Raw genomic sequence first — 12011 nt, 5'->3', positions numbered from 1 at the left:
TTTAAAGACTGGTCAATACTAAAAGCATACAAAATGTAGAAAAGATAATGTAATATTTTAATGAACTGCCTGACATGTCTCTATAACACCTTTTATTTCCTCCATGTCCTTGACTTCACTGTGTTTGACTGCATCTTAGTTCAACAATAATTTAATAATATATTTGTCTATATATAGAAAAAGAGACTATTCACTCCTTCCTCTAGGTTCACACTTCATTATTAGTAATATCATGTATATTTTTAGAATCCTTGTCAAATTTGGGAGGGGAAGTTAAAGTAGAACAGAGTGATCTTCCCTGGCTGTGACTAAAATATCTTTTACAATCTGTACAAAACCTAAGGCCGTGCAGTCACATTGCTGGGCTCCTCTTGGTCTGGAGGAGGCTGTGGTCAACTCTTCTCTGACCCTCATCCACTTGGTTCACACAGTGTGGTTTATTGCCGTTGTGCACAGCCAATTCTCCCACACACATTACTCTGCTAAAATGTAATGGGATGTGGCCTTCATTTCATCTTATAAATGATCTTAGAATGGAAATGCTCTAAAAAGTCCATGCCAAGCAAAATTTTAAAGATGGAAGTATTGTTTTCTTTGTGTTTAGTATCCAGGTAAATATTTTATTGTTTTTGGCCAAGAGTCCTTGTAAATCTTACAAAGCCAAAAACAAGTTCAAGGGACCTTTAAGACACATAAGTGGCTGCTCTCCAAATAGCTCAATTACTGTTAAAAATCAAAGGTAGTATTTCAGATTTATGGACGGAGTCGTCCAACCAGTAAGTCACCAATGCCATTTTAACTACAGTTTCTGCCTTCTGACTTTAGAAATGTACTGTGTTAAAAAAAAAAAAAGTTACAAAATTAGTCATTCATTCAACAAAATGGCATGTTTTCAACCAGACATGCAGCGGGCATTGTGATAGGACTTGGATACTATGAGGAATAAGTCAGACCTTAGTCCCTGCCCTCGCCTTGACTGCAGGGGAAAGATGACAAATGCAAGCTGACGTGCTGCAAAGACTGCAATGCATGGCAACAGGTCCCCTCCACCATGACACTGGGCCTACCCAGCATGATCTTGATTTTGTTTTCATTTACTTGTTTATTGTCCCCACCCCCACTTGCTCTGGATGCACAAAGGCAGAGATTGGGCTGTTGCCTTCACGAGTGCAACCCAGCACCTAGAACATTGTCTTGGTGGGAAAAATCTCTCTGGGTAAAGGAACATTCTGGCTGCTAACTTAAATGGGGGCCACTACTTGGATAGGAGGAGGGACGGTATGGTTCCTTGGGCCTGTCTCAGATGCCCAGGCTGGACTATCATCTAGTGTGTTGCTAATTGTAGGAACTGGGAAGTGGCCTTCAGAGCAAGTGGGCTGACTGGATTTGGCAGAGCTTGACACCTCACCAGGAAGATGCAACAAAAGAGCAGGGCAGCAAGAGATTCAGGGGATAGCATGGATGTGGTGGCCAGGGCAGGCCTGGATGCCTGCAGGAGAGGGAGGGAAGTGAAGTGGTGGATGCCGAATGGGCGTGCAGGAGCCTGGGCATCTCCAGAGCCCCAGTCTGAGCCCCAGGAGGCAGCGCCATGTCATGGTCACGTGGTGCCCTGAGACCATTCTGGTGCCCTGAGATTCTATGGATGGTAGCAGAATTTTCCTGGATGGTGGCAGACTGGCTGGGTGGTGGAGGGAGTGGCATGTGGCTGCCCCAGGCCACACCATGAGGTGTTGAGAGAGACCCTGACTGCTCAGCTGCCCCGAGTGTGCAGCATGGAGCAGGGGCGGCTGCTCTGACAGCTCACAGCAGGAGAGGCACCTGGAGAGCTGGGCTGTGATCAGGCCCAGTAGTTTGCAGATGAGAGAAACTGAGTCAGAGAGGAAGCCGAGGAGGTTGTGAGCCTCAGCGATCTGAGAGGCAGGCATGTTGAAGAGTGAGTGAGGAGGATGGGAAGCCTACAGGCTTGGTGGGTCCTAAAGTTGCAAGAACATCACTGTCCCCTGCGGCTAAGTGGGCCTGATGTACTCCACTCAGGCCACAGTTGCTGTACATGATCTCTTAGGACCCTAGAAGTGCTCCTTTCCATGACAGCTCTCTAGTACATTAGTTAAAACAATCCCCAGGAAGCCCTTGTTCCAAGCATGCACGACAAGATAAAAAGCGCAGAAAGCCCTCAGAGCAGGGACCAACTGCAAGTGCAGTTTGCCCTCAGAGGCCTTGGTAGCCACCCCTCCTCAGCCCCCATGCCACCATCAAATCCCCATGTGGCTTGTTCTTATATGCTCTGCAGCTGAAATTCAGCTGAAGGGAGGACCTGACCTTCCTTCCCCTGTCCCTTTTGAGAAGAAATAAACAGTGTCATCTTTGACTCATCCCTTTTGTACTAGCCAAGTTCCAGGTGCAGTATGACACACTCGTTATCTCTACCTCTCTTCTCCCCTTCCTTTCCCTCATGTCTGCACACACTCCCATCCCCTCACTTCTTCCCCCCCACCCCGCCTCTCTCTCTCTCACACACACACACACAGACACACACACACACACACACACACACACTTGAGAACCACAGTTGCATATCATCTCCTGTGGACCTGTACACAACCTGTGGAGCCCAACTTAAAGTACTGCGTCTATTCTCCATGGTTTATGCTAATTTAGGTTTGTTTCTTGGTCATATAGAATACTAAAGTGTATGTCCTTAGGAACTGTCTCAATTTCTCAGAGAAATGGGATATATGTGAATAAATTTTTGACTCCCTTATACTGAGTCCCACTTGCACTACAAAGGATTAATAACACCTGTTTCCAAAGCAAGGTGTCACCTGCCATGCAAGCCACATGCTGGGGAGGGGAGGCGAAGGGTATGGGCATTGGTGAGAGGTGTTGTTCACCTGTTCAAGGTGACAGGTATGTTATCTGGTGTCCCCAAGCTGGGTCCCACCCAGGGCCTGCTCCTGGACGAGGGCTGTATGGCTCTGATTTGCACACCCCTGATTCTGGTGGACACAAACCTTTTCCTTAGAGAGCCAGAATCACTGCATCTTCTAATCCCCGGCTGCATAAAAAAATGGGGTGCAAAACTTCTCTGGACTGTCTATTCTTATTGTTCATTGGTTTATCCTGCAGGGCCACCCATGGAGCCCGTAACTTAAGATGCATAAATGAGCTAGTGAGTGAGCGTGTGGGTGTGTGTGTGTGTGTGTGTGTGTGAGAGAGAGAGAGAGAGAGAGAGAGACAGAGAGAGAGTGAGAGACAGAGAGACAGAGACAGAGAAAAAGAAAGAACCATCTGGAGGGCTGGCAAAAGCACAGATTTCTGCATCCCATCCCCTGAGTTTTTAATTCACAGGTCTGCGTAAGGACTCAGCCATTTGCATTCCTGCCAAGTTCTCAAATGATGCTGATGCTGCTGATCTGGGGATATGGTGTGAGCCTGTTTGAGATACCTGTTACCTACCTGGGCTAGATTAACAACTATGATCATTTGAGATTTTCATAGTTCATTGGAGGGTCTATATTTGCAGTTGCAATTCCTGCAAAATGCCCAAATAGTGTATTTTTGGACTGGTTCTGATAAAGTTAACTTTGAAAATGCCTCTATTTGTAGAAACTTAAGTTAGATAGTAAAGAAATTCAGGCCATGAGTCAGACAGGCCCTGCCACTTAATAGCTCTGTGATTTGGACAACTTAATTTTGCTCGCTGAGCCTCTGTTTCCTCAGTAATAAAATGGGGAAACTGATGTTTTATCTGAGTCATTATGGAGATGAATGAAGTAATGTGTATAAAGCTAAGCCAGTGGTTCTCAAGTCTGTGTTTCCTACATCCATGAATTATTTTCTTTCATCAGTTCTGAAAAACGTCTTGCTATTTTTTTCTTCAAATATTGCTCTCTGTTGTTCTTACCATTTCTTCTTTCAGAGACTCTATTAAACATAGTTTGACCTTCTCAATTCATCCTTTATATTTTTTATTTTCCGTTGCCTTTTCTGTGTCTTGTGCTATGAGTAACATGATTGAATTAGTCTTGCAGTGCACTAATTTTTCCTTCATTTGTGTTCAATCTGCTCTTATGCTCATTCACTGATTTTTTTTCAATTACATTTTTTAGAAAATTTCTAGCAGTTCTGTTAGTTTGTTTGTTTTTTCAAATATTTCTGGGGCATTTTTAGAGTATCTTATTGGTTGCTAATTTCCATGGTTCCATTTTTTTTTGTTAAACATTTCATAGTTTATATTCTATATCTGATTATTCTACTACTGAAACTTTTGGAAGATGTAAATCCCTCTCTCTTTCCCTCCCTACCCCTTTTCTCATAACTCATGCTTCCTTATGTTTTCAGTGATCTTTCTGAGCTTGTGCTTGATTGACATTAATCTGTGGGAATCCTGAGTATTCGATGCTGGGAACGCTTTCCTCCAGAGTTGAAGGGGATTTCCTCTTCACAGGTCCTTGCTTTAAGGTGGGAATCCCTCATCCAGGTGCTCACTGTGCTGCTGGCCTAAGATTCTGTCCCTGTCCACTGCTGTGCTGATATTGGCATTGGCCCTTTGGCCAAACCCACTTTAATTGCTCTCATTTGCCACTCACTTTTTGCTGCTCAAGTTTCAACTCACTTTTTGTCCTATACTTCAATTTCAAAAGTGAATTTGCGGCTTAGGAAAAATCTTTTCCTTGTTCATTGATGAATGAGACTGTGTTAGGCTATCACGAGCCTCCTTTGCCACAACAAAAACTCTGTTCCATCAGCGCTCTCGTGTGCTGCCGTAATTGATCAAAGTATGCCATTTTATTTGACACGTGTGGTTTTGCAGACCTAGGTCATCATAAAGAGTCATGACCTCTCTGAAGTTAAAAGTTCAAAGAGAGTTGTGGGCTGATGTCAATATCACTTCACTGATGCTGATCAAAGTCTCCTTGAAGCTGGAAGACAAGATGTGTTAAATAGTTCCACCTTCAGGAACTAAAGCAGAGGGAGAGAATGAGAGGGCATTTGTAATAAAATGTTTTAAATGACAGGTGTGTTAAAACAGCTTGGTTTGGCCTCAGATAGGGATTGTGTACTGATCTTGCTCTTGTTCGTGTGGAATGCACATGTGCTTCAGTAGTGCTATGGTGCAAGGCAGAAGCACTCAGAAGTTGCATTATCTATATCTTTCATGGATCAGTAAAGCTGGCATTTCTCTTGCCTCTTACTGACATACACACTGTTCAGGACCTCATTCGCTCCCACATCCTCCTGTTCCCCTCTCCCAGCTCTCCTTGAGAAACCATTGCTGGGAGATGGCTCTGAGTGAGGACTGCCCACCCAACCCAGCACAGGCCCCCTCTGTCCCTCTGCGCAGCCAACCTTATCCACAGTGAGCATTCATCCTTTGCACATCTAAAGCACACAGCCAATCCCAGGCATCTTCCTTCCCCTTGTATGAGTCTGGCAACGGACCCAGTGATGCTCGACTCTGCCATGGAAAAAAAAAATGGCAGGGGAGAATGAGAACACCTAGTGGGCTGGAATGTGCCTGGCTTTTCTGTTCTGTCTACAGCAGATACAGGCAGTGTCCCAGTAGCCCTGGGGAGGCCACCTTGAGTGTCTCACTACTTCTTGGATCCTCACTTTCCCCTTGGTGCCTGGGCATCACCTCTGTATATTCTCTCTCCCCCAGGAGGGTGCAGGAGAGTAGAGGAGTCCAGCCCTTCTAGGCCATGCCCCAGCAGAATCAACATGCCTCACCTTTGCATAGTGCTCTAGTGTCTGTGAGGCACAAGGCCTGCTCACCCCAGAGGCCAAGGCTGCCTACCCTGGAAAAGTAGATATGCCACAGGCCAAGGACTATCTCAAGACCAGTTAGGACAGCTTCTCAGCATCATCTCAAGCTCAAGCCCTGGAAATCTCAGGCTTTGCAATAGCAAAACACAAATCTGTTAACTTACTCCTCCCAAGACAATTACTGGGAAAAAATATTTTGTAAATATTCAACGGCTTCTGCGAACAGCCTGAGGCCAGTTGACCCTGAAGGCAGAAGGCAGCAAACCAGAGAGGAGCTGGGAGCCTTGCCTGTGTGCACGCCCTCTCTGGGTGTCTGTAGAGCCATAAGCCTGGGTGGGTGTGCTGATGCCACCACCAGGGCAAAGCTCTCAGTAACAGGACACAGCCAAGAGGAGGAGCAAGGCTTCCAAATCAGTTTGTCTCCTATGTTAAATTAAAAATAACCTAGTCCAGGATCTGCCTGCAGCCAGCAGATACCTCACAGTTGCTGGTGGTTAATGTCGCAAGCCTTCTGGTCTTTGCCACCTACAGATGCTGGGCCTGTGGGTTTCCTTTCCCTGCTCTTGTTTCCTGCCACCTGCCACAGGGGGCTGCCCAGGCCACAGGTCCATGGTCACTACCTGTACCTTCCAGTTACCTGTTGCCGGGACTGGCCAGGGCTGCTTGGTGGAGCACAGGAAGAGAGGGGATCGCCTGCAGAACCTGTCCTCTTGAAGAGCCTCAAGGAAGTGGGGCCTTTGCAGAAACTGCTTGTTCCAAAGCAAAGGGCACTCTCTGTTTCCTCTAGGTTGCTCTCTATTTTCTCCTGGTACCAGCTCTCTTTTTATACTGCTTTTATTGTGAAATATAAAGCAAACACATAAGAGTGCATAACTAAATAGGTACAACTTAATGAATGATTATCAAGCAAACACAACCCAGTAAAGAAATGAAATGCACCCAGCATTGCAGGAGACCCCTCCGCCCTCACACACTCATACCCATCTGTACAGCTGGCCTCCTGGGAGGCACCACCTCCTGAACTCTTGTGTTCATCACGCCCTTGCTTTTTTTGTTGTTATTTTCCATTTGTTTGTTTTTTCAGTTTTACCACCTAGGTGTACATTACTAGATAAAACAGGTGGTTTTTGCCTGTTTGGGGACTTTGTGTATATGGAAGCGTGGAGTGTGTTTTATGTTTGTGAGACTCATCTGTGCTTTGTATAGCTACCATTTGCTCATTTTATTGCTTTAGAATACTGTGTTGTGTGAATTCCTACAATTCACTTGCTCTGTGATCAGTTAATACTTAGGTTGTGTGCAGTTTTTGATAAGCACAGATGAAGCTGCTGTAAGTAGCCCTGGGGTGCATAGTGCACACATTTCATACACCTAGGGGTGGAATTGCTCATTCATGAGGTCTGTGAATGAATAAGTTCAGTTTCAGGAGACTGTTCCAAATTGTTTTCCAAAGTGGGTGAGCCCATTTATGCTCCCACAAGCAACGTAGGAGGGGTCCTGCTGCTCCCCACTCTCAGTAGCACTTAGAATGATCTTTCTAACTTCCACCAGTCTGAAGAGCGTGGAATGGTACTTCCCTGTGGTCTTCATTCGTATTTGCCAGATGCCTAATGAGGCTGATGGAGTCATCTCTCAGGGCAACCTGTGCTTGTCCGTCTCAGTTTTTAACAAGAAAATGTCAATCAAGACATACGGCAAGATGGAGTACAGCAGACTGGACGTGGATTCAGAAACCAGAGTTCAGATCCCATTTATTACTACTATCTTTTTTTTTTTTTTTTTTTTTTTTGTAGAGATGGCATCTCACTCTATTGCCCAGGCTGGAGTGCCGTGGTGCAGTCTTGGCTCGCTGTAGCTTTGACCTCCTGGACTCAAGTAATCCTCCTGCCTAGGCCTCCCAAAGTGCTAGGATTACAGGTGTGTGCCACTGCACCTGGTTCAGATCCCATGTATTATCTCCATGACCTTGAGGTCACAGACATAAAAGATTAAATTATAGGAAATACTTTGGAGTGGCATATTGTCACCATTCTTTCAAGGCCAACTTTTACAGGCATATGAATCCTCTCTTACTGCTGTGGTATTTGGATAGCTGTCTATACCCTCAAACTATAAGCCACTGATATGTATAGAATAAACATAAATAGTCTCACTTTATAAGATACTTTCCCTATAAAACAGACTCAGTTCTCCCTTTATATGGAAAGATTACCGTGTGGTTTTTTGTTGTGTTGTGTTGTATTTAAAAGTCACCAACTGCTGGCTGTAATTGGCCGTGTGGCTGTGAAAAGGGAGCTCACACCTTGGGCGCTGGCGACTCGGTTGGTTTGGGAGGAAGAGGCTGTTCTCACAGTGGGGAGGTTTCAGCACAGCTACCTGCCGAGGCCACAGAGAACCTAGATGTGTGTCCTGTACCCTGGCCAGCTGCCCTGAGCTGTGGGGTGCTGTGCATGGCCAAGCACCACTAGAAAAGACACTTATTCTGAATTTCACTCCTCCCATGCCATCGTTCAGCTTTCAAGTCTTGGGTTAGCTTTTTGATATGAGTCTCCATGGCAAGGGACAGGAAAGCATGGTCATGTCCGGTTCTGAAGGCCATCTCAACTCTCCCTGTGGCCATGTATCTGACCTCTTGCAACCAGGAGGAGGCATCAGAAATTTCCCCAGTACCCAGACGTCCCAAGGCAGTTGGGCACACTTGAACTCTGCCCCAAGTACAGTGCATTTGGGCACGCAGCTTAACAATTTTGGACCTCAGCTTCCACATTTTAGAAAACGCAGGGACCAAAGAGGCTTCCTGGGACTTCATGACTCACCCTCAGAACCTAAGATGTCATGATCCAAAGGGCTGCAGCTGTGGAGAGGGGAGAATAGGGCTGTGTGTGTGACTACGAAGCTAAACTGGGGGATTTGCACCCATTTCGTGCCTTTTCAGCCTCCACCAGGACCTCGAACACCCCGAGTCCTTCAGGTCTTCCAGGGGATCTCTCACCTCCCCATGAGTCAGAAGCCTCACGTGGCATGCACTGCAGTGGGGGTGTTGTTCCCTGCCTGGCATCAGACTCCTGCGTCTCTGTTCACCAGGACCCAGGGCAGGGGATTGTTCTGAGGGTCGCCTAGCATGACCATGAAGACAGAGCCTTGGCTGCTCAGCACAGCCAGCACAGCTCTGGTTTCACCTCTGTCTCTTCGCCCCACAGTGGATGTCATTTTCTTCTCCTGGGGGTATTACCCGACAATATCATCATTTGAAAGTGTTTGAAGTCCAGCCCTGCCTCCCTTTCCTGCATTGCGAGCGTGGAAGTCCAGCCCTGCCTCCCTTTCCTGCAGTGGGAGCATGAGAGGGACTGAGGAAGGCCTGGGGGATGGAAGCTTCCATATCCCTCCAGCTCTGGTCCAGAAGATGGCTGGTTAAAATGCCCACCAAACACCCCCGCCCACACTCCAAGCTAGGTGGTGGAGCTGTCCATCTTGGATCTGACCCAAATGTAGGCTCTGGTGAAGAAAGGTGAGTCCACAGGGCTCCACAGGTAATCAGGGCCCGTGGAGCCCCCGTGCTCGTCACCCTGAGCAGCATCACTGCTACCGAGCACCAGGCTCTCCTGACCACCACCCAGAGCTCCTGGGCCCTGCTAGAGCTTAGCCATGGTCCATTCATCACCAACCTGCTAGCATTTCTTTGTTGCAAACTTGCCCACTGGCATCATCCCTGAGTGGTAAACTGGGCCTTCACGGGTTGAGCAAAGCCCTTGACCCTGAGGCTCCAGACTCTGCCCTCCAGCTGCCTTACCGGGTGACAGGCCCCAGAGAGCAGCTGCTGACCATTCAGGCCAGGGTGCTTCCTCCCAGGGTCCCACCTGGGGACTGGCAGGCCTGGGGATGATGCAGTTCCATCCTTTCTTCTAGGATCCGAGCCAGAGACAACAACGGCTCCTACGCCCTCTGCCTGCTGCACGAAGGGAAGGTGCTGCACTATCGCATTGACAAAGACAAGACAGGGAAGCTCTCCATCCCTGAGGGAAAGAAGTTCGACACGCTCTGGCAGGTACCCGGCCTCCTCTCCCCACCTTGTGGGTAGAGTACAGGGCACGTGGGGCTTCTTGTCCCATGGACTCTTAGACACGAGAGGAACTGGACCACCCACTGCCCACATTGTGGTCCCCAGGCCAGCAGCAGCCCTGGAGCTCATGAGAAACACACACCTGGACCACACCTGGGCCCCTGCCCCACCTGCCCATGAGACCCCACTTTCAGCCTCCAGGTGGCTTCTGTGTTTGAGAAGCACTGGTCCAGAGGCCATCATGTGAGGTGAACGAAGGTTCCATGGCTTGTTCAGGGCCATTCAGCTCTCAGTGCCACAAGGTGATGTATGTGCAGGGTTGTGCTCAGAGTTTAACAAGACAGTCTCTTTGGAGAGCTAGAAAATATTTCTTCCTAGAATATTCTAACTAGAGCTCAGAACAGCCTTTCAGACAAAGACACACAAAATAGAGGAATGGGTGCCCGGGGAAGGAAGCCTAGGAACAGCTAAGCAGGCCTTTGTTGGTGGTGTGAGAGGCTGAATTAGACAGCAAATGTCAGGTGCCCTCCTTATAGGAAGCACGTCCTAAATTTAGGAAGCATACTCCCTGGGCTCCAGGCTGCTGCTTATACTGATTGCCACAGCCCTGGTCTAAAAAGTGCTTATTCCTGACCCAGCTACTAGCAAACCCTGAAACAACTCACAATTTGGAAGTTCCTTAGGCACTAATGAGCACTAAAATAATGCTCATCACTGCTTTCCCTGAATCGCAGTGAGCACAGATTGCTTGTCTTAGTTTTGCATCACAGCTACACTGGCTGATGATGAAGGAAATAACAGTAACAGTACTTCATGCATCATCTTAGCAGAGCATCCTATAAACTGTAGTAGGTTCAGAAACAGGGAGAAAGCCAACCGACTCTGCCACCCCCCCACTGCTCCACAGCACCAGCTACCTTGAACACGTGTGGGTGAGGAGCATAACCAGGGAGTGTTCAAATGTCCTCACCCAAGCCCAGCTGGGGCCACACATGCAGTCAATGTTGAGGAAAGGACTCAACTCAAAATCTTGTCTTTTCAAAAACTGAGACTGCAGAGCCTTAGCCCCTTTAAAGCACTTGAAGTTACTACTTCCAAATGTGATTTGCTTTCTAGTGCTGTAATTGGAAAAAAAAAGTACTCCTTTTCTGAATGCTGGATATGATCATATTAAAAAATGTTAGTCACAACATTTACATTGTCTTTTGCTTTTGTGGTTCATTGCCATGTCTCATCATCAACCACAGGCTTCTTTCTTTTAACAATATTTATTTGAAACAGTATTTAACCTTTCTACACTCAAAGCCCCAAAGCGCATCAGGGAGGTGAGTAGGGAATGTGGCCTTCTGGAATGCAAAGGCACTTGGAGTCCTCTATGCCAGCTTAATGCTCCAAGGTCCCAGGCCCCATCACTTATAAACAGCCATTCATTCACCTTCTCCTGAAAGGGCATTTTATGTGTGTGGCGTTCTCTCACCATTTCAAAGGCTGAGCACTCACCACAGTGTTAAGCATCTCTAATTATTAAGAATGTCCTTCCCAAGAATCTTTACTATTTTTATTGATTCCCCTGGTAGATCATAGCATTCATCCCTAATTAAATATTCCTCATTGTATATTTTCTAGGCACTGTGTTTAGGAAACTACGTCAAAAATGCCAGCAATACATTCCAATTTCCCATACATGATTTCATTGATTTTTCTTGACAGCATTGTAAGGTACTTCTGTACCCTACCCAAATCCAGGGCCCCAGTGCTATTTCACGGAGAGTTGGTGATTGCCGTAATACCCTGTTTCAATATTCTTTACTGTAGACCAGGGATCTGCAAACCCACAGACCAACTCTGGCTCTCAGCCTATTTCTGTGTAGTCCCTGAAGAGAATGGTTTCTATGCTGTTAAAGGTATTGTTTTAGATAAATAAATAAACAAAGGACACAGATACGGTATGAGGCCCACAAAAATCTAAAATACCACTTTCTGGCCCTTTACAGAAAAAATTTGCTGCCCATAGCCCAAGAGGGGGGATCCCTAGCTGTAGGGCCACTTCCCCAGCCACCCTTGTGGAGTGGACTTAAGCACATAAAAGCATTTACATGTCTTGGGGCCACTTTGAAAGCCCAATAGTCAGTCGGCAGCTCTCAGTCACTTGTCTATTTCCTGACCTTGGTATTTACCACTTTCT

General features: G+C 46.9%; 1 protein-coding gene across 1 annotated transcript in view; it reads left to right on the top strand.

Moving 5' to 3' along the window:
- Nucleotides 1–12011, top strand: part of SYK (spleen associated tyrosine kinase) — a 96965-nt gene that overhangs the window by 50008 nt on the left and 34946 nt on the right. Inside the window, exon 4 of the mRNA XM_030806372.1 lies at nucleotides 9673–9811. Coding sequence (XP_030662232.1) covers nucleotides 9673–9811 — 139 coding nt within the window. The remainder of the gene's footprint in view (nucleotides 1–9672; nucleotides 9812–12011) is intronic.

The sequence above is a fragment of the Nomascus leucogenys genome, chromosome 1a (assembly GCF_006542625.1).
Source record: "Nomascus leucogenys isolate Asia chromosome 1a, Asia_NLE_v1, whole genome shotgun sequence".
NCBI classification, from domain to species: domain Eukaryota; kingdom Metazoa; phylum Chordata; class Mammalia; order Primates; family Hylobatidae; genus Nomascus; species Nomascus leucogenys.
This window is presented reverse-complemented; position numbering and strand designations above follow the sequence as displayed.